The sequence below is a fragment of the Anabas testudineus genome, chromosome 14 (genome assembly GCF_900324465.2).
Source record: "Anabas testudineus chromosome 14, fAnaTes1.2, whole genome shotgun sequence".
In the NCBI taxonomy this organism is placed as follows: Eukaryota; Metazoa; Chordata; class Actinopteri; order Anabantiformes; family Anabantidae; genus Anabas; species Anabas testudineus.
Genome location: NC_046623.1, coordinates 15,476,309 through 15,500,351, shown reverse-complemented (window position 1 = coordinate 15,500,351; position 24,043 = coordinate 15,476,309). Strand labels below are relative to the sequence as shown.

Here is a 24,043-nt window from a genome sequence, read left to right as displayed (position 1 = left end):
TGCCACTTCCCCTCACTGTCTTCCTGTCTTTTTGTGGGTTTCTTCTCAACCTCCACGATAACATCCTGTTTGAAGAGAAGTTAACACGACCTGAAGTTTATATGAGTGTGTGGACAAAACAAATACAACTATAATCTGTTTCTGCATTGATACTTGTTTGTATATTAGCTTATGAAGTAGAATACAATGGAAATACTCAAAATTGTACTAATTAAATTAATCACTACAACTGGAACATGTCCACTTAAAATATCAGAAGAGTTGTGTTTTCACTAAAAGACACTTGTGCACACGTTGAACTCTGCTGTGTATGAACCTCACCTTCTCATCTGGGGGTGTTTTCTTTCAAGACACTGCAAACAGAAGAGCAGAATTTAATTAGTGAACTTGTTACCTGCTAACCTGCATAATAAATCAAAACAATATGCTTTCTAAGTGGTTTGGGACTTACACTGGTGCACCGTCTTTACTCTGCTCAGTTTGAGAAGTAGATTCACATGAGAGGAAGAAAAAAGAGGGATGAGAGTAAATTCATCGGTGAAGCCGTCTTATAAACTGTGAGGTGAACTGGGTGCAGTAACATACCTTCAGGCTTGGGGTGCATGAGCAGCAATGGCAGTTCAACTGAGACATCACTGCAGAGAAGACAAACCAGCCAATCAGAATTGTCTACAGATAACTGTGACTCTCTGCTGATTGGCTGTGTGCGCCGTGACCTAATAATTAACAGATGCTCTTACCTGGCTGTAAGGCCGCCCAGCAGACTACATGAAGACAAGAGGGACATGAAAGAGTTGTTTTAGTTCGTTCTATCTGTTTAACCTTTGATCAGGTTTTCTTGAACTGAAAACGCAGAAACAGGAACAGACACTTACCCTCCTCCGGCAACCATGAGGTTAATTTTGATGTTGTAAGAAACCAGGATTCCCAAAATCTCCTTTTCTACACTCTTTTTAAGCCTGAGGAGAAGACAAAACACAAACATTAGATGCACTGGAACCTTTAATTTAGACCTGTGTACTAGGATAATAAGACAAATGTCACTCTTGCAAACATGCAAACAACCTTGTTGTCCAGAGTTTCCAAGGTAATCAAACAAATTGCATGTAAATCCTACTGGAGTCCTGTCTGCTGGGTTTGTGCACGTACATAGTGGTGGAGGCTAAGTTAGTGTCCTCTTCCTTCAGTCTTCCATCCAGTGCCAGACCTCGTTTCTCTTTGTTTTCATTGAGCAAGGGTATGATGTTCAGGGTGTTCTCGTAGGTGCTACTCGCCTCCACTGTTTCTCTAAGGATGGCAAAACACAAATCAATTACAAATAACATACACCAAAGTGTGTGCTTCTAATTTGCTTGTGGTACGGTTTTCTGTCTACATACCCAAACTCTTTGCAAAGGACAGTCTTGGTGTATTTGTCTGCTGAATAGAGGACGATGTCGGTGGTTTGGTCCACTGTGAGAGGAAGAATAAAGTAGAAAGAAAGAGAAAGTGAGACACAATGGACAATAGATATAATAAAAGATTTCTATTAACATAAGCACCCACCGGTGATTTTGATTTTCTTGACTGTTTTGTTGCTCTCGTTGTTGATTTTGATTTTTATTGGGATGGATTCACCATGGAAGTAGAGCTGTGGTCAAAACCACAAAACAACCAGTTAAAGGAGGGGGAATGGAGACATCGTCAATCTGTATTTTGAGACATATTACTGTAGAGTTTTGTAACCATACATCTTTTTCCATTGAAGCCTCTAGATGAACAGGTTTGTCGGACATCATGAAGCTTTTGCAGATTTCCGCCTTGGGCCCGGCGCCCACCTCGGCGGGGGCGTACTGGATTTTACGAATGATAAGGCGAGCAGTATCCCTGTCAGCATGGGACAGAGTACGAAAGAAGTGGAAGAAGAATAAAAGATGGAGTGAGGAAATGTTTGTCAAGCAGGAAAATAAAAGACAGGTTGAAAGATTAGAGTGAAGTGACAGGTGTACACACTTCTTATCAATCTTCTCATCTGGGTTGTTCTTTTCCATGGCAAGGTAAGTTTTGACCTCAAAGTCAACACCACAAGCCTGAAAAACACAAATAATGAGCAACGTACTGACCACACACTATAATTATGGGACACAATCTATTTTATCATGAAGATCATTAATAGGAGACTTACCTTCCCCTTGTCATCAGGTCCAGGCTGCAGAGAGACTGAGCATGGCAGGTTGGTGGGAATCTACAGAAGAATAATATATGTAACATTAGAGTTGTTTTTTATTTTTTCATGCACTAATGGAACATATTTTGGAACATGCATTCAAACTAATAAATGGGTGTGAAGATATGGAAAGAAGTTTATTTTTATATTATCTTTCCACATGTAACAGCACACATACTTCAAAACTGAAAGGATAAGCGTTGTCCCCAGCCTTCTTCAGCAGGGTTTCATGCATGGCGGTCAGAGTGGGCTTGTGGCTCTCAGGGTAGATCTGGTACTGCTGGATCCAGATGTCCTTCCTGAAGCACAGACCTATTACATCCAGGTCCTCGCTGCCGTAACGGAAGGCACATACCAGCTGCACAAACACTGCCAACACAAAACAGTTGTTATTGCATCTTGCATCAAGGTTTTGTATTTTTAGGGTGCGACGGTGAAAGTTTTACCTTTTCTGTCTCCAAAATCTGTTGTGTCCAGCTTCACAACACCATCTGTAAAGGGGATGTTGTTAAAGATGATCTTCAATTTGTTGTTATGACAATAGAGCTGCACACACACACACACACTGTGAATAACGTACCAACTTGGTCCACTTTGCCAATGTGGTCCACGTGTTCTCTCTTTCCAAGGAAGAGAGTCAGCTAGGAGACAGAAACAAAACCGCTCTGTGTTTCAAACCATGTTAACAGTTTCACGTACCTTCTATAAAAGAAGATAAATATAGAAAACTAAATACAAATCAACAAATGCAGACTTACTCCTCCGTTTCCACTGGTCTTCTTGAAAACCCTGTGTAAAAAGGAAGTTGTTTCTTTTAGCAGGAGTAATAAGATAAAAAATTACTCATAAAATGATAGTTTATCTGGATTAACCAGAGAAAATAATCATTATTTTTTGACTCTGAAGGTAAAGTAGATTTATTTGCCAGCAGCAGAAGGGCGAGTAATCCCCTGTTCCTTTTTATCCTGTTAGGAATAGCTTGGAGCAGCTTTACCTCATCTTACCCAGATTGAAAGGCTGGGCCAGGTGAAGGATTCAAAAATAGCTGCTTACCAGTGTGATCCCAAATAGCACATTACCTGTCTTCTGCTTGAAGAACACATCTGAACTTTCGCATGCACTGATTAAGCTTTTACAAACCTTAAATAAACACTTCGTCATTTTTAAAAGCTGACCAGGGTCAAAGTCTGCTAATACAGTTTTAGTATAAACTTGTTGTTGTATTTCACATTTCAACATTTGGACAGTTGCAGCGTGAATAACAGCTTGGAGACTTTGACAGAAATAAAACAGTCAAAAGAGAAAACGCCACTCACTTTGCCATTTCTGAAAGATCTCTAGAGGGGTTCTGTTGAAAGAAAAACAAAATTAGAAACTTGAAGCAACTCAGAGGTCACAGCACCAGTCAGATGTTGAGATTAAGACACTGATCGTTCACCAACTGTGAGCTCTCGGGACGCCAGAGTGGTGCTTTGTTGTGGGGGCACAGGTTAATCCTTTGCAATAAGATTACACCATCAGCTAATTGTCCCCAACCAAAAGACACAGACATCACACCAAACTGCTAAAGCCAGATTCACCTAGCACACACGCTTATGTCACAGTGTGTTCGTAACAGCACGATAACAGCAGTGCCAAAACCCCTGGACTATTCTCGGACAGGTAAAGAGATGGTGCTAAGGATAATCTCCTGTAACTCTGCAGTGCTGATTATAACAGAAAGGTCAAGAGACCTGCAAGCGTTTGTTTAATTGTTGTTAATTAAAGATTTCTAAATCAACTGGAGTCTCAAAAGTTGTAATTGCTAATTTCTTCATTTACTGTCAGGCTTCGTCTGATATTCTGAAACAGTTTAGTCTTGTTTATTTATGAGCTCACAGCACAATATTTACCTTAAAAAATATTAAACCTGAGAGATTAAACTACAGTTTTCAAGCTGAATCCTGTACACAAATACATCTTTGTATGGACGTAACTGCAAACAAACTTTTACTAAATCTTATAAACGCTGGGGCACTAACTGCAAAATAAAAGAAAAAATCCATGTCTACTTATTAAAAACAGATTTTCTGAGTGTGTGAATACAGACATGCTCAGTGTTTTATTCATTTCTACTTAATGCATCACTGCTAAACGTGCAGCGAGTGCGTTTCAGCATTTAAAATTGCCTGATTGTTATGAAATTTCCAATTTAAACTTTCATTTATTAGTTATGACTTATAACTTTCTCTAATTCTTGCACTTCACTTTGTTCTGATAATTGAGTAATACAACATTAGCATTAAATGTTAAATATAATATTAACTTATGCTGACTATAGTAGACTATGTAGAAATTGATGTTAATATCCATTTAGAGCCCATTTACCATATCAATAGCCTGTAGAATACTCTACAGAGTAATGTATTTAGGATGACTACCACCAGACCTACTTTAATTCATTTTAAAGGTGAAACATCACCGACCCATCACAACAGTATGCAGTCTTTCAAATTCTATTCAAAAAGCAAGGAGGAAAAGTTAAGCAAGAGCCTCCAGTTCAGTCACCATCCATCTATCATCCATCCATCTGCACATTCAGATCTTACCTCTTCTCAGTTGTCTTGGTAGATCTTGGTTCGGTGTCTCAGGGAAGTTGAGAGCGCAGTGTGCACCGGTTGCTTCCTCCCTTTTATACCTGCAGTTTCTCTGTGTGTACCATTCAAGCTTAACTGGTTCACTATTGCTGTCTCTGCTTGTTTTATAATCCAGTTAATCAATCAGTGGAGAGGTTTTTTGGACTACAACGGGTTTAAAAATACCTGCCAGCTAAATCGCCGGGACAGACATACAGCCACGAAGTCACCACATGGCTGTGATAGTAGTAGGCTGATAATCCCTCTCTGCACCTGCACAAACCAAGCAATCAAGTCTTCAACATAGAATATTACACTTTTTATATCAGACGTGTGTGTCCTGTAAGATTGACTGGCCAAATAATAAATAACACTGAATTATTACTTTTAGTCTTGTGTTTTACTTGTGAACACAGTTGTTGTGCATTTATTATGAAATGATAAATTAATATAAAACTCCAGGTACTGTCCATGAGGGAAAAGGAAGCCATCATGGATATGAGAAAAATCATCAGAGACATTTTACAGTTAAATGGGAAAAAGTTAAAAGAAAGAAACCACTGGTGTGCTGAGGAAACAACAACAGCTGATGACACAAAAATCGTGAGAGACATTACCTCAATTATGAGGTATAGGTAGGGTGGTATCATGGCTGTTTATGAAACAGGCTGCTTATCTAACCCTCATTGATGATACAAGTCTTGGTGAATGTGTAGAAACAGTTTTTGTGACAATTTCCACTTGTCACTTTGTGACAAGTGCTTTAAACACTCACTGAAAACTCATTAAATGACTTCATCAAAAGGAAAAGGTGGAAGATTTTGGACTGGACTGATATTATTGGTCCAATTAGTCTGAGATCTGTGTTAAATAACAACTTTATTGTTTCATAACTGCTTAAATTTGTTCAGCACTTGTTCACAGACACCAGCAAACACTTCTCCCACCATTCAATGAAGGAAGCATGTGTTTAAAGCCAACACCAATCAAGTAAAATGTGTATAAGTACAGGGTGGATAATACTTTTAGGTCCTGGTGGAGTAGTGTGGAGATTCTCAGGATTCCAGTTTGACCTCAGAAGATTAAAGGTTCCCAGTCCCCTTATGGCTCAGATGATGGGAGCATTGACAAAAACGTCGGAGTAAGCCAGAGATTAGGTGGACTCACCTGAACGATTCCCTTTTGACCTTTGAAACCCCACAAATCCTTGGACAGGTCTATTGTAACAAGCTTCTGTTGAAAGAGCTGATCTGTAGAATTTGAATTTAAATACAATAAAATATACCAAGATGGTTTAGATAATAGGTAATGTAGGTGATGTGGTGCTGAAACAAGCACATAGACACAGAAGATGTTGCCTAATTTTAAAAGCCAGTTTAACGAGACTGTTGGAAATATTATTATTATTAGAATATTTGACTTTAATAGTCGACTGTAAAAGATGTTAGTACCACAGAGACGTGACCTTTGGATTTAACTGACCAACGAAGGTCCTTGCTGGTCAGCAGAGTGGCCTTTAGGCCACCAAGATGCCCCACAAGGCAAGGGTTACAGTTTGGCTTAACCCAGGTGTTAGTTGGCCCAAATCAAAATATACTGTGTACGTGTTATGTGAAGGCTTGAGCAGCTTTATTATTGCGCAGACTGTTTGAATTAACCTCCGACTGGTGCAATGGAAAATTAAAGCTTCACGCAGGGAACGGTTATTTAATGCAGCAGACAAACATTTCCGTGATTGTATAAACTTTCTTGCCTTTCTTGCGCCACATCTATTTGTAACCAGGGGGGTGAAAATAAGACAGAAATAGTAGGCTCAGTGTTTTTTAGAGCAGATCACATTGTCGCCATACTAATCACCATTTCATCTGCCCTGCAGTTTGCTTCCAGGAAACAACGTGGCTTCGTTGGCACTCAGCCTTCTGATCGTCAACTTAGACACAATGTGACAGCGAGATTCTCTCTGAGGAAGCTTTCCCCAGTAAACACAGGGCTGAGAGACGTGCACACTGGTTTGTGTACAAGGAGGTGGTCTTTGCAATCACTCACAGCACTGTCTGGAGATGTTAGTGTGATGTGTACATCTTAATCTTAAACTTGGCAACATGCGTAACCCTGTGGTAATAATATTATTAATGTAATAGCTAATAATAAAACATATTTAAATTAATACATTCTCATTGAACATACACATGAACACATAGCAGACACATATCTGATTTAAAACAACTAACAACAGCAATAACTAAATTTAGCATTCGGTCACTAAAGCCCAACTTGGCACTACTCCCATGTGCTCAGAAGGTTTTATTTAGGAGCAGCTGAGTGCATGTACTGAACCTTTTTAACGTCAAACACATAACGGTGATGTGTCTCACGAAGAGTGCCACAGGACTGAAGCAGCACAATGATGACAATATAAACCAAAATACATAAAAAGAAAATATTACTAACTGGAATGAGACAGTTTGAGATCATGTACAGCCCACTATTTAAAGATTTAAATAAAGCACATGTGTTGCATAAATTAAAAATATGTTAAAGTGATATTAACTAGGTGATTTCTACATTATTAACTTATCTTATAATCTTGCATGGTAGAAACAAACACTGTGCTCATTCTTCAAGTTGTGTTTAATCAAAAATACCACAAACTAATAAACAAGGAATCCAGTCAACAAGGGTGGAAAGTCTTTCATACTGCTTCACCTGGTGAAAAGGTGAGTCGGAGGTGGCGCCTCACTGTCTACTAGGTTTCAAGCGCCATCTAGCGGATCCAGTAAATTATTCATAGTAACTCATTCTTTTCCCTTTTATTATGTTTCATATTGTTAATTGTCTTAAAATAATAAAGTCAAATTATCCGGAAAACAATTCATTAGTATTGATTGTTTTACAATAGAGTAATTATAGCACGTAGTTCATGCCAGAAAATGCTTATAACAGTATAATAAATATGTTAAATTCAATATTAAATCATCATTTGCAGTTTGTCTATTGATAATACTGTAATCTTGTGCAGCTCTGCTGTGCAGCAGCCAACTTCTTTTGGCTTTGACGTCAGGTAGCACACCTCATCATCCTGCTCCAGAGCAGGAGTGAGTCTGCTGAGGTGCGCACTCAGCGCGCCGCTCGGCCCGCCCGGACACTGCAGTGTAGGTTACCGTGCCATCGCTGCGGCTGCTCGCTCCCGACACCACGTCCCACTGCAGACTTGCCGGGCCGGGGAGAACAGGGAAGCGCTGACAGCCATGGCCGAGTCCAACCCGCTGCGGGGGTTCCCCCGTCTGCGCCGGGCCGCGGTAAGCTGGGATGGTGGGAGGCTTCAAACGGGGCGGTGAGGGTGCTGCAGCAGAGAGATGAGCCCAGACAGACGAGCTGTTCTTAGGACACTTAAAGACTGCGACACAGAGGTTGGGATGTGTTCTCAGTGAAGTGCAAACTGCATTAGATGGATACCGTGTCTGGGCCGGTCTGACTGTGGCAGCAGCTCAGTGTAGGGCACCAGGACAGGCCAATGACATCCGTGTTGGTGTGTGATGTGTGTTTGTTTGGACTGAAACTGCAGGTGCAGAGCAGCGAGAGGCTGCATCAGCTTTGAAACTGCAATCTGTAAGAGTGGAGTGTGCTCGTGTTTGTGCAGCTTTAGGTAACAGATGTGGGAATATGTCTCCAAATACCTGATGCACAGAAATCCACACTTAATGCAGTTGAATGCAGGTGTGCAGTCACCAAACATCTTGTTGTGATGACATGAAGGAATATTTACCACCTACTGTCCATTGTTTTTGTATAAAAGGCTCCATCAGACATCATAGCTGAATGGGAGGAACACTTCAGAGATCTAAAAATAAGTTGTGTGATGATTACAACACCAGAACACACAAACTGGATCCTTTGGCAGAGTCAGCAAAAAAGACCATCTGTGCTAAAATTACCTGTAGCCATGGTTCTGATCATTTTATTTGCTTCACCAGGTGACACTGTGTGCATCATACTGTATTGGATGATGTGAAAACAGTGCAGCCGTTTCCTCTCAGATCTACCAGCTGATTAGAGTTGAAGAGTTCATATCTCTCCTCATGGCTGATGGGGCTTCCGGCTGTGTGATCTGTGCAATACATTGACAGGATAGGTAATTTAGGGGACAGGAAAGGAGAGAAGTATTGGCAAAACATGGCAAGCAAGCGGGGAAAGACTCATCACAGCTATTAATCAGCTTGATTAGTGACGGGGCCAGTAGTCGTCAGTCTTGTGAAAGTCCCTGTAGACATCCTGGATCGTTATATGTGTCCCATCAAGAGGGTACAGAAATGAAACACAGCATTTCAACAAAAACAGTGTATCTCTACTCTCTAAGTCAGAAATGGAATTCAAACCAATTCACTAGTACAATACGAGGAAGGAAATGTGAGATGCAGAGGGGATAACGAAGAAGAGAGGAGTGACAAAAGAGCAGAGTCAGACAGTGGAGCTGACGATCAGCAAGTGTAGAAACCGAAAGACTTCACAGATTGACACAGAGAGATGCTGATGCTGTGTAGAGCTCTGAGGAATCCAACATTCAGCTGTCAGTGCTTGTGACTTACTGTCGGACGCCTCTCGTCTCTCCAGTCTGTACTCGTCCGTTTGCCACATGAATAATGTTCCTAAAGTCATTTTATTCTGTATCCGTCCATCTGAGCCATGTCGGTTAACTGGTTAACTTCATTCCAATGCAAATAACATATTCTAAATTCAGAAAATTGCCTTTTTCACAGTGGGCATTGTGAGAATGATTAAACTCTTTTGAAGTGATCATAATTTACGTCTGGAGAGGATCTTTACAAACTGTTAGTTTTGTCTTATCACTCCAGCAACATTACAGCGTCTAATAATAGAACAACATCGATTAAACAATGAAATAATTCACCTCTTTCTCTTCAGACCTCTTTTCCAGGGAATCTACATTTAGTCTTGGTCCTCCGCCCCTCCAGCTTGTTAAGCTCAGCCCCCAGTCCATCTTCAAGCACTGACCTGGGATTTCGCTTCAGCCAGGACGACTTCCTGTTAAAGATGCCGGTAAGTCAGAGTTAAAAAAAAGAAAAGGTACAAATGAGGCGTGGAATGAACAGTAACCATGTATTGTCAAATTCATAATGCCAAACAAACGGGAAACCACGTTGTCCATTAGGAACAGATCATTTATTTGTTAATAGATCCAGATTAATTGTCTGTGCATTCATTTTTTCTTTAATAATTCAGTTTTATGTGACATGTTTGTTTTATTATCTTATCTGTAAACGATACACAGTTTAATTCAGGTTACAGCATGTTCACTGATAACAGACAGGCTCCATAAGGTTAAGATGTCAAACACAAAACAGTACCAGACATTTGGATTCCAGATATCGTGTGTTTCTGTATTTCTACTGTAGGTGGTGATGCTGCGATCAGTCAGTGACCTTCTACGCTACATAGATGAAAACCACCTGACGTCAGACTTTACTGCTAAAGTGGAGTATTGCCAAAGTGACTGGATCGTCCTCCGCACGGTACGCGCTCCTCGTGCCTTAATGTCAATGCTGCAAAACAGCTTAAAGCTCTGTTAAGACATCATGTGCACTTCCTGGTTGTGTTTGGACCTGACAGTAACATAAGAAATCAAACTAAGAACTTCATAACTATGAAATCAAAAGCATTACTTACACAAATCGGCCTCTTGTGTCATTTTATGTGCATGTTTGCAGTCCATCGAGAGCTTCGCAGTGACAGTGAAGGAAATCGCCCAGCTGCTGCAGGGCTTTGGATCAGAGCTCTCCGACACAGAACTTCCAGATGAAGCCAATGCCATCGAGTTCCTGCTGCACTCGCACACACACCGATACCGACAGATGAAGGTGGTCGCTCACTCCTCTCTCTCTCGCTCTCTCTGCCTTTAAACCCTCTTTTTCATCCGACGTTTTTGTTTCAGGACGACATCCGGAGCGTGCTGAAAGAAGGACGCCTGCTACTGTCCAACCTGGAAACTGTAAAGGCCTCTAAGAGAGATGTAGAGGAGGAGAGGGAAATACAAATCGATATCGAAACTGTTCAGAGGTACTGTACAGTATCAGACAATAAATAAATATGAGCATGGATAGCAGAGTTCAAATGATAGATGAGAAGATTTCCAAGGCACATAGGAACATGTTCCTGTTTGTCATGTGTTCATGTGTGTTGAAGGCTCCTGGCTCAGCTCAGAGACATGGAGGAGGCGTTTGATGGCTTCTTTGAGAAACACCACCTGAAGCTGCAGCAGTACCTCCAGCTGCTGCGCTATGAAATCAGTTTTCAGGAGGTACAATGATTGGTGTCTGTCTGTCTTTCGTTAACCGTGTGCTGTGTGCTACTGCTGCTGTGATGAATAACTCTGTGTGTGCAGATGGAGGAGATGCTGGAGCAGCTCTCCGTCCAGGAGATGGAGATTGCCTGTGTTGGAACGACGGTGGTCCAAACAGAACAGCTACTGAAAGACCTCGACACACTGGACAAACGTGCTCAGGTCATAAACATTTAAAGGCCCTCGTCTCGTATGTTGAAGTGGCAAAATGTTCACCATCTCACTGTGTGTGTGTGTGTTTGTGGATCAGGAGGAGATGGCTCGTGCCCAGGTTGTGATCCTGCACGGTCACCAGTTGGCTGCCAATCATCACTACGCACTGGCACTCATCATCCAGCGCTGCAATGAGCTGCGGCACCTCTGTGATGTCCTCACCACTACTATACGCACCAAGCGGGCCTCGCTCACTCGAGCACGAGACCTGCTGCGGCGCCTTGAAGAGGTGGAATGACACAACCGGACACACACACGTGCAAAACCTGGAAAGAATGAGGTGCAAAACAGTCTTTTAGCTTTTTGTATTGTTTTGTGTGTTTAGGCCCTTCACTGGTGTGACGATGGAGCCTATCTGCTGGCGAGTCAGATGGTGGATAAGTTTCAAACCAGAGAGGGAGCTCAGGAGGCGCTGCAGTACTTGAGCTGTCACCAGGAGAGGGCACCGTCTGCCCTAAAAACCAGCCAGGACACACTGAGCCTGGAGTTTGAAGCCATACTCACTCCACAGCTGCAGGTAACTCGCTGCTCCAGGTACAAATGCACAGACGACCCACAACCCACCTCAACTTAGACCTTCTTGTTCTTTCTAGTATCAAATTTCCATGGTAACAGAGAAGCTGAACTCGATGCAGGCCATGATCAGAAACAGGGAGCAGAGTCTGAGGAAGTTGGCGGACGTACAGGTCAGACCCATCCAGCTGGTGGCCCCCAGGCCCGAACCTGAACAGACCATGCAGCGCTGCAAGTCGCCCCTCTTTTCCCCAAAACATGGTACAAACTCTTAAATGTGGAATTCAAACAGGATGAATTTCCAGCATAGTTTTACACATTTTCAGAAGCATTATTATGAAATACCTTTTAAAAATCATCTAATTTCATTTTCATTCAGACTTATATTTCATGATTATTTCATGATCTACATACATGACTTTCTCTACAGGTGTAGACTTTAATGTTCTGAACTCCAAGTTCTCCTTTGACCTGCTACCTGGCAAGAGAGCGGCGAGAAAGAACAACAGCCAGCGCAAGGTGTGTGTGTGTGTGTGTGTGTGTGTGTGTTTTCTGTCTGTGCTACAATAAACCCCCTCATCTGTATTGGATTTAAAGTTTTACAGAAACACAGGAGATTTTCTGTGACTTATCATGCATGAGTTTGAATTATTTCCTCACTTAATTTATTTTTAATGTAACAAAAAATCATCACAAGCATAATGCAACTGGTTAAATGTGCCAGGAAATGTGAAACATATCCGAGCTGACATACGTGTCTGTGTTGTTTTAGATCGAGGTGATGCATGATTACCAAGGTAACCGCAGCTGTCTGTACGGCCCCTACCCTGAAACTGATTCAGAAGTAGAAGACAATCCAGAGCAAGTCACTCGGTATGAAACTTTCACCTGTCTCACCTGATCCCTGACATAAAGTTTGACCTGTGGCCTTTATCAGACGTTTTGTTTGCACATTAGTCTGTGGCTGTATGAAGCATCATGTTTCATCTTCTCTTTTGTTTTGTATTCAGCTGTTTTTCCCTTATTCTTCCTGTTTTCAGCCACATTATGAAGGAACTGATCGCTACAGAGAGGATCTATGTGGATGAACTGCTCTCTGTCCTTCTGGTGAGTTTAGTTTACATAGTATTTTGGGCAGACATAGATTATTTACAGTTTATTTTTCAAAGTCAAAATGTGCCAAGTTTTTCTGTCCACTTGTTTCTTTGCCTCTCCTCTCCTCTCCTCTCCTCTCCTCTCCTCTCCTCTCCTCTCCTCTCCTCTCCTCTCCTCTCCTCTCCTCTCCTCTCCTCTCCTCTCCTCTCCTCTCCTCTCCTCTCCTCTCCTCTCCTCTCCTCTCCTCTCCTCCCCACTTAACAGGGCTACCGAGCAGAAATGGAGGACCCGTCCATGTCTTATCTTCTTCCCTTGGCTCTGCGCAGCCAGGAGGACGTTCTCTTCGGCAACATGCCAGAGATTTACCAGTTCCACAGCAGGCAAGCCACACACACACACATTGAGCTCACAAGCTGTCACAGAGTTGTCCTTGTATCCCCCTTTTCTCACTCCAATCCATTTTCCTCTTGGATTATCCATTCAGGATCTTCCTCCAAGATCTGCAGGGTTGCCTGGAAACACCAGAGATGGTGGGGGCGTGTTTCCTGCATCGGGTGAGGAAACATAAAGGGAAACATGAGGATGTAATATGATGTTGTATGACATTAAATATAGGAGTGTACAATTGTGTGTGTGTGTGCAGAAAGAAAAGTTCCAGGTGTACGAGCGTTACTGTCAAAACAAGCCTCGCTCTGATTTGCTGTGGAGACAGTGCTCGGACTCGCCCTTCTTTCAGGTAGTTCGATAATGTATATTTAACAGGATTCACTTAATGTCTCATATCGTCAGTATTTAATTCATTTGCATAATGTTGATGCACAAATGTAAGATTTCCAGAACAGAATCATAATTTTCCATTTATGCCGTGCACATTCTAGGCAGCCACATCTCTCTCCTCCTTTCTCTCTGTCTCTCTCTCCATGCAGGAGTGCCAAAAGAAGCTGGACCACAAGCTGGGTCTGGATTCTTACCTCCTGAAACCAGTCCAACGCCTCGCCAAATACCAGCTGTTACTCAAGGTTTCGTAAACCTGAGCCAGTCAGTGATAGAGAATCTTGAATAGATGAGCCTCACACATTGCCATGAATGCTTTGAATTAATTTGAAAGTACACTTCTCTCATGTGTTTTTGTGTATTTGATTGACAGGAAAACATGATAACAACACAATAAAAACAGGGAAGGGCAACTTTACTTAACAGAAGAGCTTTCTGCCTTCATGCAAAAATGGTGCACTTAATGGGATTCTTTATCACCAAATTAATATGCATGTTAAACACAGTGAAGTGCAAAGACATTTAAAACAAGCTTTATTTTGCATATCGTTATCAGTTTGGTAGCAGAAAATGTGAGATTGAGAAGTGAGTTGAACTGTGGACTGAAGTTTTGCTTATAAAGACTGTAATATTAGCTCACAGTGCCTGCTCTGTATTTCACGTGCACTGTGATGATTAATTTAACAGCTATCAAACAGTAAGAATGAGCCATGTGGTCAGTCGGGCTGCACAGTAATCGATTTGGTGGACACAATCAAGAACAGGTATACCAGAAACACGAAGGGGACGTGCAGAGATGCTGACAAATACGTAAACTGAGACAAACTGTCAACAGATAGATGCTATTTAGCCAGTCAAAACTAATTTGGTGAGTTGCAGACAGTCGGGCAATCGTTTACGCAGAGACATTCATGCAGGAAGACATCAAGGCAGATTAGATTAGACCAACTGTCCTGTCAACCTGTGTCTCTGTCCTTGTTCAGGAGTTGTTGAAGCACTGCACGGAGGAGAGATACCGCTGTGAACTCCAGGAGGCTCTGGACGCCATGCTGGAGCTGCTCAAGTCTGTCAACGACTCCATGCATCAGATAGCCATAACTGGATATCAGGTACCAGCCAGTTAAATCTCTAAGTGAGATAGACTAGACTATCGTGTGTTCATATAAAGAGGTGCAGTTGGAGCTGCCAGCACTTTTTGGGTCTGTCTATCTGACGCAGGGTGACCTTGGTCAGTTAGGCCGGGTGGTGATGCAAGGGGGCTTCAACGTATGGATCAGCCATAAGAGGGCAGCGGTGCGAATGAAGGAACTGCCCAGGTTCAAACCCATGCAGAGACACCTCTTCCTCTACGACCACGCCTTGCTCTTCTGCAAGCGCAGAGACGAGGACAACCACGACAGGATGCCGTTCTACAGCTTCAAATCCTGCCTCAGAGTAACAAAACACAATACACTCCGAATCAGTAGCCATGACAGGTTGGAGCAGAACGTAATAATGTTTCTCTCCCTTCTGTAGATGAGCGCAGTGGGAATCACAGAAAACGTGAAGGGAGATGTGAAGAAATTCGAAATCTGGCACAGTGGCAGAGAAGTAGTATACATAGTTCAGGTGAGTGATTTTCTATTTGTTCTATTCTGCACCTTTAACAGTTCACACACCCCGGTGTCACACGATGTGTCGTGTTCTCTATGTGTGTGTTTAGGCTTCCACAGTGGAGGTCAAAGTTGCATGGCTGACGGAGATTCGAAAAATTCTCACCAACCAACAGAAACTACGTCAAGGTTTATTTTTGCTGCTCTGAATCAGATGCTCTGACCTTTATGTTTCCTTCTTTCTTTGACTGAAATTGTTTAACGTGGATTCAGCTCTGTTGTTTTTGTATTTCAGTTTCCTTAACTTTTATCCTTTTCTCAGATGAAGTTCCTTCTCTTCCACTTTCAGACAACCTCCCGTCTGACAGGTGATTCTCTCTGCATGATCTTTCTATTATCTTCTGCATCACTCTGTGCACTCGTGTGGTGATGAGAATGGATCGACTCACTTGTCTCACAATCCAGCACCACTTCAGAAATTTGATTTAAAGCTGTAGAAAATAAGGTGAATGAGGTTCCTCAAATGATTTTACACCAAACAGTCCCTGTGATTCTTTATCTAAACTTCATATTTCAAAAAACAGTAAGCATGAATACTCAGTATAACCAATGTCATAATCAAGCCAGATTTGTAGTTAGAAAGCTGCAAAACACAAAGGAACAAGCAGAAACAACAAAAAAGTGAAAACTAAAAACTACATCTCGTCAGATTTTTGCAGTCTCAACATAAACATTGGCTCAAATGAAGATGGCACAATGCTGAAGAAGTTCCAATAAATGTAATAACAGAAATCACTCACAAAATAACGTAAATAGTTTTTAGTCATGACTTTGGTTTGGTGGTTTCAACGTAAAGGTATTAATCTACATCATCTGTTAAGTATGGTCTGCATTGCTTTTCTTTCCCTGTGTGCCATAGACCAACATTGTACAACATCAATTAAAATCACTGAATGTTCCTTTAACATTTAGTGTTTACTACAGACTTTATCCTTTAAGTAGATACTGTGCATCCAGGCAGACGCTCATAGTGGAGCTTTTTCATTTTTCCTAACAAACAGAAGATCGATGTTATGAATGCTGTCACTGTTTGAATGATTGTGTAAATTAGGTCACATAGCATTGTGATTTATTTAAATATTTGTACTTTTTGTAGCAGATGGGTAAATGTTAATATACTCAAACTCACAAATATTAATCCATTATTTAGTTGTGATTCTATTAATTTTTTGTGGTCAAAATCCACCTATCTGCTACTTGAAGTCGATCAAACTACACTGTGGGACTGTGTGTGTGTATTTAAACTAATATTTCCATATATTGCAGCGTTTTCTGATATAATTAAAATTTGTGTATAAACTCAAACATCCTCTGAAATCAGACGCTGAAATATATGTGACTGTCTAAAGGGAATGCGACATTAATTTACAGACAGTGGATGAGGTATGAGCTTGTTTTGTGACACCGTGGTTGTTGTTGTTGTTTGTTTGTTTGTCTTGTTTGTTGTGGTCGTGTCTTGTTTCCACGGTGATGCGGTTTAGTGCATCAGAGATGTGTGTGTCGTGGGGCGGAGCGTCGGTGGGAGGCTGCTCAGCGTGTCTTCCTGTTCCACACAGCTCCACGACGACAAGCCACTCCCACAGGTTCAGGAGGGAGGAGTCAGTACACACGAGCCCCGCCCACTCCGACCCTGTCGTTCACTCACCTCAACGCAGTGAGTCACTGATTCAAAAAGCAAACCACACATAAAATGTCCTAAGGACCCTGGATGAACTCAGAGCAGATACGTTTAGATCATTAAATTCATTAGATCATCGTTAGTGATAGTACAATGCTAAATATCAAAGTGTAGCAGCATTCTGTATCCTCAGCTCTCTGTCATCTGCAGGTTGGCCAGTTCCTGCTCATTCAGTGGCGATTTGTGAGGGCCTGGAGGACTGGGGTGCTACAGACCTCTCCAACATATCGGACTCAGAGGAGGAGGATCAGCCTGCTCCCCTGGTGAGATTTCCTTACATTTAGTGGATATTTCTTTTTCCCAGTGTGATAACCATGGATGTAATGCAGTAAAAGAGTTGGACACGGGTCAACCGTGTTTGTTTCAGGTGGCAGGCAGGTACAGAGTCATGGTAGAAAGCAGCATGGCCAGCACCGATGACATCGTTTTTAACTGTGGTGACGTCATCCAGCTGCTCCACGAGGACTCATTAGGACTATGGTAATGTAGACCAAGCGTTTCAGGAATGTTATTAAATTAAGGCTACTTACAAGTCTGGAAATGGAAAAGAAGGGGTTGAAATGTTGAAATGAGAACTTTCCGTGTGGTTGTTATGTTACAAAATTACAGGATGGTGAGGAATGTAAGTCGTGGTGAGGAAGGACGGGTTCTGCCTGAAGACCTCCACAGGATTCTGGGAGAGACGTGCTGACAGCCGATCAGAACAGAGGAGAGATGACGCCCGTATTCATTTTCCTCCTGTGCTTGTTTGGCTCATTCTCCCTGAACACTGTATGTTTCCACACACACATACTACACCAGCTTCAGGACCAAAAGGAGGCATCTGACTCTGCCCAGACATTCATCGTCATACTGAAGCACAACATTGACCACATGCTTTACTCTAATCTATTGTGACACTCTTCACCTCAGAAGGTTGTAAATTACAGAGTGGACCTCAGAAGACTGTGCAAAGCACATAAATGAGCCATTTTTTCTTTATCTATTTTTTCCAGCATTAATTCAGTAGATTATCTGGACTGAAGATGTTGAACAAGGGCAATTATTTCTACAAACAGAATGGACTTTTGTTGAGGACTTCAGGTTTATCATTTCTATTTTCTTATGAAATATTGTAGAACATCATCACTGTTCATGTGCCAAACAGTCCAGCTAATCCTTGTGGCTTCTTTTGATTTTAATGGAAACTAACTATACTTTCTGCTGTCACTGTTTTGAATGAATTTAAATCATTTATGTGTCCAACAGCAGCAAGCTTCTTTAAAGTTTGCCTCTCGATCACCAGACGTTCAATCTGTTTCATGTGCAAACTGGTCTTTTGATGCAGCGATGTTAAAGGTTTCAGATGAATCACTGTTGATCACTCCTCAAGAAGAACTGCAGCAAACACGCAGGATAAATGCAGAGCAGGCACACTTCTGATTGTTGTAATACGATGGTTGCTTTGCACATATTTCAAAAGTGACTTATTTAGCCTTTTTATTCTCTACGTTTGCTGCTGTTAATTGTGATAATGTGTTTTTATTTCTAGTAACTCTCATCTCAACTTGCTGCAGCTTCAATTACTACTGCTACCAGCTTTTTCTTGTTTGCAGCTCTGCATGGACAAATCTCTGCATGTGTCCACAGTATTCTTTCTGCCTATACTGTGCTGTTTGCACCAACAGGGAAACTATACTCAGTTTTGAGTGGTAACTTTAATTAGCGTAGTGTAGAACTGAACTACAGAATTACAGTTACATTGTGGATTACATTATGAATTGTTGATATTAAATTTAAGGAGCTGAATTGATAAGAAAACCATATCAGAACAGAACTTATCTCTCTGTAAAGCTGCCTGGTTTTAGAACTGCCCAGTTTTGACTGTTCTTATTATTAAAAAATAACTTTGACGTGTAAAAGTGGTTAAATCAACACTGCCACTTTGCTGCTGTTTGTTAATCTCTGAAGGCCAAACAGACACGGTGTAATTATTAGAGTTGCTGTTTGTGTATATGTAAAAATAATTAAATGTTAAACACAGCTTTGGTAAACGGTCATGTAAATGGCAACACTTGTTTAGACAGTCAAGTGTTAACATGTTCATTATATATCTACAGAATGTGCTGCATATCTGGAATATTTGAACCTAAACCCACACTGAACAAAGTCTGACAGCATTTCTCAGCCATTGTGAGAATAGTAGAGTCACTTAATGGTGGGTGACAGACTGTCAGAATAAGTTGTGTCCACTTAAACTCAATAATGACATTTCCTTATGTTCAATCTACATGCAGCAGTTTATTAAGTACATCTGCTAAAAAATCATCTACATTTCTAATACAGCTTTCTACATGTGTCACACTGTTGACTGGTATTGTGTCATACTGACAAGTACAATGTTCAAAAGCAGCAACCTCCAAAATGAGCCAACACCTCTAAAACTGAACATAATGAAGGATTTATTTTAGTCTGAATTACTGTTCAAAGGTTTGCGGTCACAAACGTCAAATGTTTTTGAAACAAAAGCAGATTTTGTAACATCACATTGATCAGAAATCCATCGTAGATAATGTTAATGTCTGTATCTACACAGACCTACAGAGGCTAATGATCAGCAAACGTTAGTCCAGCGCTCCAGTGACATGTTGTGTTTTCTGACACATGCTCATCAATTTAAAAGCCTAAGTGATCGTTGGAAAACCGTTTTGCTATTATGTTAGCACAGCTGAAAACATGTTTTCATGGAAAACATGGAAGTTTTTAAGTTTTTTTAACTTTTTACTGGTAGTGTACCTAATAAACTGCAAGCATGTGCTGCTAAATACTGTGACACATTAAAGGTGTGTTTGATCAGTGAGACTCTAATATGTCTTTCCCACTGAACCTGAAACTTGTTGCTTTTGCCCATTCCACACTTTTTTTTTTCAATTTCAATTATTGTGAAAGCTTGTATTATAATGCATATTGTATAGGATTATTTTCCAAAATAAAAGCACAGGATTATTTGATTTCAATAGAGCTGACTGATGTGATTTATTTTCCATGTAATATATGGACGTATAACGTGTATATATATACGTTCTTGAAGGCTTCAACAAGCCTACACACCTTTGATCCACCTACAGCTAACCTGTTCCTTTCTGTGTAGGGCTTCTGAAGAAGAAACTAAATGTTTTATGACAAGTTGTTCATTAATACTCAGACAGTCTGATAATATTTTATTGGAGGAATAACACTTTTTAGAAGAAAACATTTCACTTTTTCACTGGCTGAACATGAAAAAAATCATTTTCTTGACCGTCACCTGTGTAATTATTCCTATTTGTCAGTTGTTTAATTGATTCCCTGTTCTCTGACTGATCCATGGGTAGTACTTTGAAATTCGGGTGTAGACTCCATACTTCCCTTCCTTAGCACACTCCTCCCCCCAGCTGACGACGCCCGTCAGAAACCAAGTGCCTTTGTAATTAGTGGCATGTGGGCCTCCACTGTCCCCCTGGCACGAATCCTTCTGTTCACTATGGTAGCCAGCGCAGAACATAAAGCGTGTGATGTGGTCCCGGCTGCTCTGTTTACACACTGTGCGTTCCACATAGGGGACTTCCAGTTTCTGAAGCTTGGTGGCCGTGAGGCCCTGAAACCTCAGTGCTCCCCAGCCACTCACCAGGGAGTTTCGGGACTCCCTCAGTATGCTCTCTGTAAACTCTTTGGGTCCCAGGCAGATGGGGCGGCGCTCGTTGGACAGTTCTACTGGACTGGCAAGCTTCAGCAACGCAATGTCGTGGTTATATAGTGACTTGTTATGATCGTACATGTGGTGGATATGCTGTTCCGCCACCACGTGGTCTCGCTCTGGACCCTCATCCTCATTTATGTCATGTTCACCTAGACACAAAGATGCATTTATGTACTAAACTTTTATCAGCTGCAAAATAAAACAACCGACAGGAATTACGACAGTAGAGTATATAAAAGAGTATATATTGTAATGTGTTTTCCTACCCACTCTAATGAAGAAACCTCTTTGAGGAATATCCCCTTCTACCAGACAGTGAGCAGCAGTGATGACCCATAATTCACTGAGCAGAGATCCTCCACAGAAGGGTAGAGTTTTTCCATGGGTGTCTGAGTTAGCCATCAGGATCACCTGCAAACACACAAATACTTTATTATATTATTTCTATACTGAATAATGCTTTATGATTTTATTTATTAACTGCTGACTGTTGTTTAATGATGCCATTGTCAGCTCTAATCTTATACAACCAGGCCTCTCTCATGCTGGGAGTAAATTTAGACCATGTCATCTGTCAGTATCACTCATTTGCCTTCAGTGCATCTCCATGTTCTGTTTCCACACAGCAGTACCTGCCAAGGTATCTCTCCAGGAGTGGCATCGTTACCTCCTACAATCCTCTGGTTAGTGTTCTTTTGTGCCTTTATAGTGGGGATTGTGGGTAAGGCCCAGGGCGGCAGATTCTTCTTGTCTGTGGGTGTTTCTGTGATATTTCCTGCCTCCGGTGGATTTACAGGGGAGTTTGCATCTGACCTCAGTGAGCGTATGCCCACTACAGGGACCACAGAGATGTTAGGAGACTCGTAGTCGCTCGTAGTGAAGTCGTAGTCGTCATACATGTATGTTGCATTGGCTTTGTAGAAGACATCCAGCAGGTTGTTGCTGGAATTGTCTTTTTTTTCAGAGTTGCTTGTTGGGTTTGATGACCGTGGGCCTAGGATGGATCTGGTGCTGGAGGCGGACGACAGTTCCACATGACCACAGCTGAACGGCCCTGTGGGAAAAACAAAGCCAGTACAAAGACATCCTTAAATATTAGAGTGTCAGATGTTTTTTTGCAGCTGCTACAGGTTTTCTGCAGCCACTGCCACAATTTTTTACACTATAGACACATTTATCCCATTTCAATTCCTGTGATTTCAGCAGCTTTTGACAAAGCATAAGCCAAGAAACATGGGGTGTCAGGTTAGAATTTTACTCTAGATATTCAGAATGCTTCAGAGTATTCAAGCTATTAATTATGTATTTTATTTGACAGGTATAAACTACACCACACAGTTTATGAATCACTCTGTGATCTCTTAATGGATCCAAAAAGAGCTGAGAGCAGTAACATGATGAGACCGGCTCTCTGTTTGATTGCCGTTTAAGAGACAGCTTGTATATCACTCCCACAGTAACTTCTGGATTGTGTGTCAGTGAGGAAGAAGCTGAAAATACGTATTCATTTCACGTGGGTGTAATGTACCAAACGAGGGGGAGTTTTTTCTTTTTTATACAGTCGGCTTCCAGTGTTTTGTTTCCATTGTGTAATAGACTGTGTTTTGTTCTCTATACTTCCTAAAATATATATAAAATGAATTATGGTGTTTACAGTTTTACCTGTTGCTTCACAGCTTCTCTTGTTTTGCCCGAGTTTGTAACCAGCTGCACAATGACACACAGGCTGCTCCTCCTCCATCACACAGAAATGAGAACATCCACCATTGTTGACCGAGCACTGCTTGGTAACCTCTGGAAACAAGAGGGAAGGAAAGAGAATTATCCTTTACATCCTCCAAGAAGTTTATATTACTGTTTATGCTTTTCAAACCCAGTCCTCCACACTCACCAATCTCACAGTTCTTGCCGCTGAAGTTCGGTTTGCACCAGCAAATGTAAGAACTGATTCCATCTTCACAGTCACCTCCATTCTGGCAGGGGGGTGGCTGACACTGGTCACCATCTACACGCAAGTGCAAAATGTGCACATTCAGTAGGTTTAAATGTACTTACAGTGTTTAAATTCTGAGGAACGGTGACAAAGTATTTTTCACTTGTCTTACCACTGTAGCCGGCCCAGAATTCCATCTAAATGAGAAACACACACATAAATGTAAAATCTCACAGTTCAATCATTACATTAAGCTCTTTTATATTGTTTGTGTGTTTATGTGCAACCTACAGTTTTCTCATCGTTCTCAAAAACCTCCCTGGCCTCCTCCATTGAGCAGACTTCCTCTCTACACTCGCGCTCCAGGTTGTCCTTTTGAACCATTTCCTCTAGATGGCCGCTGTTGTGCCTGCGCTGCCGACCCAGCACTGTGTCCGCCGCCCGCTGTGACACAAACACAGCACCTAAAAAGCAACAGGAGAACAGCTCTGCCATTGTTTTACAGCAGTACACTTGATAACAGATACAGATATACACTGTTCTCAACAAGAGAAAATAACCAGTTACTGTTTTAAGACATGCAAATTTACAGGACATACAGATTTTTGAGTGCTACTTTGAGGATTGAGGTCAGAGATCAGGCCTGATCATTAACTCTCCCTGTAGTTTCTGAACTTTTACCTGCTGAAACCATTTTCTGTTGTTTACCTGTTTCCTTCTCCGTGATTCCCACTGCCAGTCCATGAACCTCCAGCAGCAAACCAGCCATCAGGGCCAGTAAACTAATTCCGGCCATCTTATTGTTGTCAGATGTCGTTCTGCTTTTGACAGCTGAGCCTGAACTCATTGCCGGAAAAACTGATCCGTCGCTCCAAAGTACACCAGCCCACTGTTTACTTACCTGGGAGGCTGTAGAGTATGTATATGTTTGGTCACATCTGTGCATGTGAGCAAAAGACAGTGAAAACAAGGGGGAAAAATGAGCAAGCCATACTGACTTCAAGTATATAGTCAGGAAAAAGAGGTATAAAGTGCCAGAGTTTGAAAATCAGATGGTTTTATTCAGTTGTATCAGGCTGATATTGAGCAACAGCAAATATCGACTGCGTACGAGAAAGAGCCACAATTCTGGACATGTGTCTCTGGTGTGTGTGAGTTTGTTTGTTGACATTACCAGCTGTTAATCATGTTGCTTATCATGATGAGTCTTCTCCGATAAGCAGCTTTTGCAGCGCGGCTTACGTGAGAGTCACAAACACACCGACACACATGTGCACATTCTTTCTTT

The 24,043-nt window shown here is 41.6% G+C and overlaps 3 protein-coding genes across 3 annotated transcripts; 1 reads left to right on the top strand and 2 right to left on the bottom strand.

Moving 5' to 3' along the window:
* Positions 1–8,071, bottom strand: arr3a (arrestin 3a, retinal (X-arrestin)). Its single transcript, XM_026369831.1, has 18 exons — positions 7,983–8,071; positions 3,523–3,554; positions 2,965–3,017; positions 2,787–2,847; positions 2,653–2,697; positions 2,385–2,575; positions 2,165–2,224; positions 1,993–2,069; positions 1,731–1,866; positions 1,546–1,630; positions 1,380–1,452; positions 1,150–1,287; positions 876–959; positions 741–764; positions 586–635; positions 452–471; positions 322–353; positions 1–65 (listed from the first exon to the last, which is right to left on the bottom strand). The coding sequence occupies exons 1-16, from the start codon at positions 8,069–8,071 to the stop codon at positions 467–469; spliced, it is 1,203 nt and encodes a 400-aa protein (XP_026225616.1). The 3' UTR covers positions 1–65; positions 322–353; positions 452–466.
* LOC113170938 (proto-oncogene DBL) lies at positions 8,070–19,253 on the top strand. Its single transcript, XM_026373265.1, has 26 exons — positions 8,070–8,120; positions 9,745–9,879; positions 10,236–10,352; positions 10,548–10,697; positions 10,772–10,896; positions 11,023–11,137; positions 11,222–11,341; positions 11,430–11,621; positions 11,718–11,909; positions 11,986–12,166; positions 12,336–12,424; positions 12,678–12,778; positions 12,946–13,012; positions 13,265–13,380; positions 13,485–13,554; positions 13,644–13,736; positions 13,927–14,019; positions 14,758–14,883; positions 14,993–15,208; positions 15,290–15,382; positions 15,477–15,555; positions 15,689–15,734; positions 16,983–17,080; positions 17,255–17,367; positions 17,472–17,584; positions 17,714–19,253. The coding sequence occupies exons 1-26, from the start codon at positions 8,070–8,072 to the stop codon at positions 17,793–17,795; spliced, it is 2,973 nt and encodes a 990-aa protein (XP_026229050.1). The 3' UTR covers positions 17,796–19,253.
* A 1,009-nt stretch (positions 19,254–20,262) lies between these two features.
* Positions 20,263–23,778, bottom strand: f9b (coagulation factor IXb). Its single transcript, XM_026373266.1, has 8 exons — positions 23,464–23,778; positions 23,047–23,219; positions 22,928–22,952; positions 22,714–22,827; positions 22,485–22,616; positions 21,455–21,876; positions 21,089–21,233; positions 20,263–20,971 (listed from the first exon to the last, which is right to left on the bottom strand). The coding sequence occupies exons 1-8, from the start codon at positions 23,699–23,701 to the stop codon at positions 20,412–20,414; spliced, it is 1,809 nt and encodes a 602-aa protein (XP_026229051.1). The 5' UTR covers positions 23,702–23,778; the 3' UTR covers positions 20,263–20,411.
* Positions 23,779–24,043: the final 265 nt, after the last annotated feature.